Source organism: Theobroma umbraticum, unplaced genomic scaffold, assembly GCF_002168275.2.
Source record: "Theobroma umbraticum cultivar Fairchild unplaced genomic scaffold, ASM216827v3 scaffold_30.0, whole genome shotgun sequence".
Taxonomy (NCBI): Eukaryota; Viridiplantae; Streptophyta; class Magnoliopsida; order Malvales; family Malvaceae; genus Theobroma; species Theobroma umbraticum.
In genome coordinates this window covers 7712296-7713491 of record NW_018397254.1, presented here as the reverse complement: position 1 = coordinate 7713491, position 1196 = coordinate 7712296, and the positions used below count along the sequence as shown (strand labels likewise).

The following is a 1196-nucleotide window of genomic DNA, read 5'->3' as shown; positions in this document are numbered from 1 at the left end:
GTGAGCAAACAAAGCCGTTGCCACTCTTTCAAGCTCCAGTGAAAAGGGTTTTCCAGATTTGGAGAAAAGATAGCTTTTTATATAATTTTTTTGAAGCATTTGAAGAAAAGAAATGGTACAGGGATTAGGGAAGGAGAGACCTTTTTGGTAGAGACGGTCGTGGTTGTGTTTCTAACATTGGTAGTTGCTGATGGGGTTGTGGGAATTCCTGAAGACGACCTTTCGGTGGGTTTTGAAGAGCGTTTTGCTGTTGTTTTTGGAAGTTGAGAGTCCATGGAAGAAGGAAATGACAAGCTAGAAACAAACGTTGCAGAACCAGTAGCTGCCATTTGAGAAAGCCTAGGTCCAGGTAACGTCGTAGAAGCTGCTGGTTTCAACACCAGACACGACAAATTCTCCATTTCTCACGCACTAGAGTGTGTAAAGGGAACCAATTCTCCGGCTTCTTGCAAGAATTGAAAACAAGGCAATTGAGGCTTTTTTCTTATCCGCAGCAACCGCAGTCTGACACTGGCCCCAACGGTGTCGTTTGGCACCCAGGACAGGGAGAGTCAGTAGAACGCTGCGTTTTTAGGATCCAGAGAAAATGGATATGAATTACACGCAAAGCCAGCGAAGAAGATAAACTATTAAGAAGGCACTATACTCTATAAACGCTTCTAACTCGGGAGTCTAAACTGGCTTTGATCGAATTCTGATTTGTTTGACCGCTGAAAAAGGAAAACGGAGAGAAATGCTAAGGACTTTGGTGAGGAAAGCAGCTTCAGCTTCTTGGAGAGTCAATTCAGCCCCATGTATAATAGCTAATCCAATCCAACGTCTCCAAACGAAGCACTTCTCTATAGGACTCCTTCCTGATGGAGTCAACCGAAACTCCGACACTTTTGCCCAAAACTCCGACGCCATGGAGCGTCTCTTATCTGAACTCCAATCCCACATCAACAAGGTTCCTCCCACTTTTCCAACAAATGTATTGTCCGATTCTTCTCTTAAAATATGCTACTATTATTTGATATGATTTGATTTAAGGTTCTTGCTGGAGGAGGAGAAGCCGCTGTGAAGAGGAACAGGAGCAGAAATAAGCTTCTTCCGCGGGAACGAATCGATCGTCTTCTTGATCCTGGTTCTTCTTTTCTCGAATTTTCTCAGGTTCCTTTTGCTATTTCTTCTCTTTTAAACTGGGTCATTGCTTTTTT

The 1196-nt window shown here is 43.3% G+C and overlaps 2 protein-coding genes across 2 annotated transcripts in view; one reads left to right on the top strand and one right to left on the bottom strand.

The window, feature by feature from the left end:
* The window catches only part of ATHM3 (Thioredoxin superfamily protein), a 2674-nt gene extending 2273 nt beyond the window's left edge, over positions 1-401 (bottom strand). The window contains exon 1 of the mRNA XM_021441247.1: positions 141-401. Within this exon, the coding sequence (XP_021296922.1) occupies positions 141-401 (261 nt within the window). The remainder of the gene's footprint in view (positions 1-140) is intronic.
* Positions 14-1196, top strand: part of MCCB (3-methylcrotonyl-CoA carboxylase) — a 3712-nt gene continuing 2529 nt past the window's right edge. The window contains exons 1-2 of the mRNA XM_089785343.1: positions 14-946; positions 1030-1188. Of these exons, the coding sequence (XP_089641469.1) occupies positions 734-946; positions 1030-1188 (372 nt within the window). The 5' untranslated portion in view covers positions 14-733. The remainder of the gene's footprint in view (positions 947-1029; positions 1189-1196) is intronic.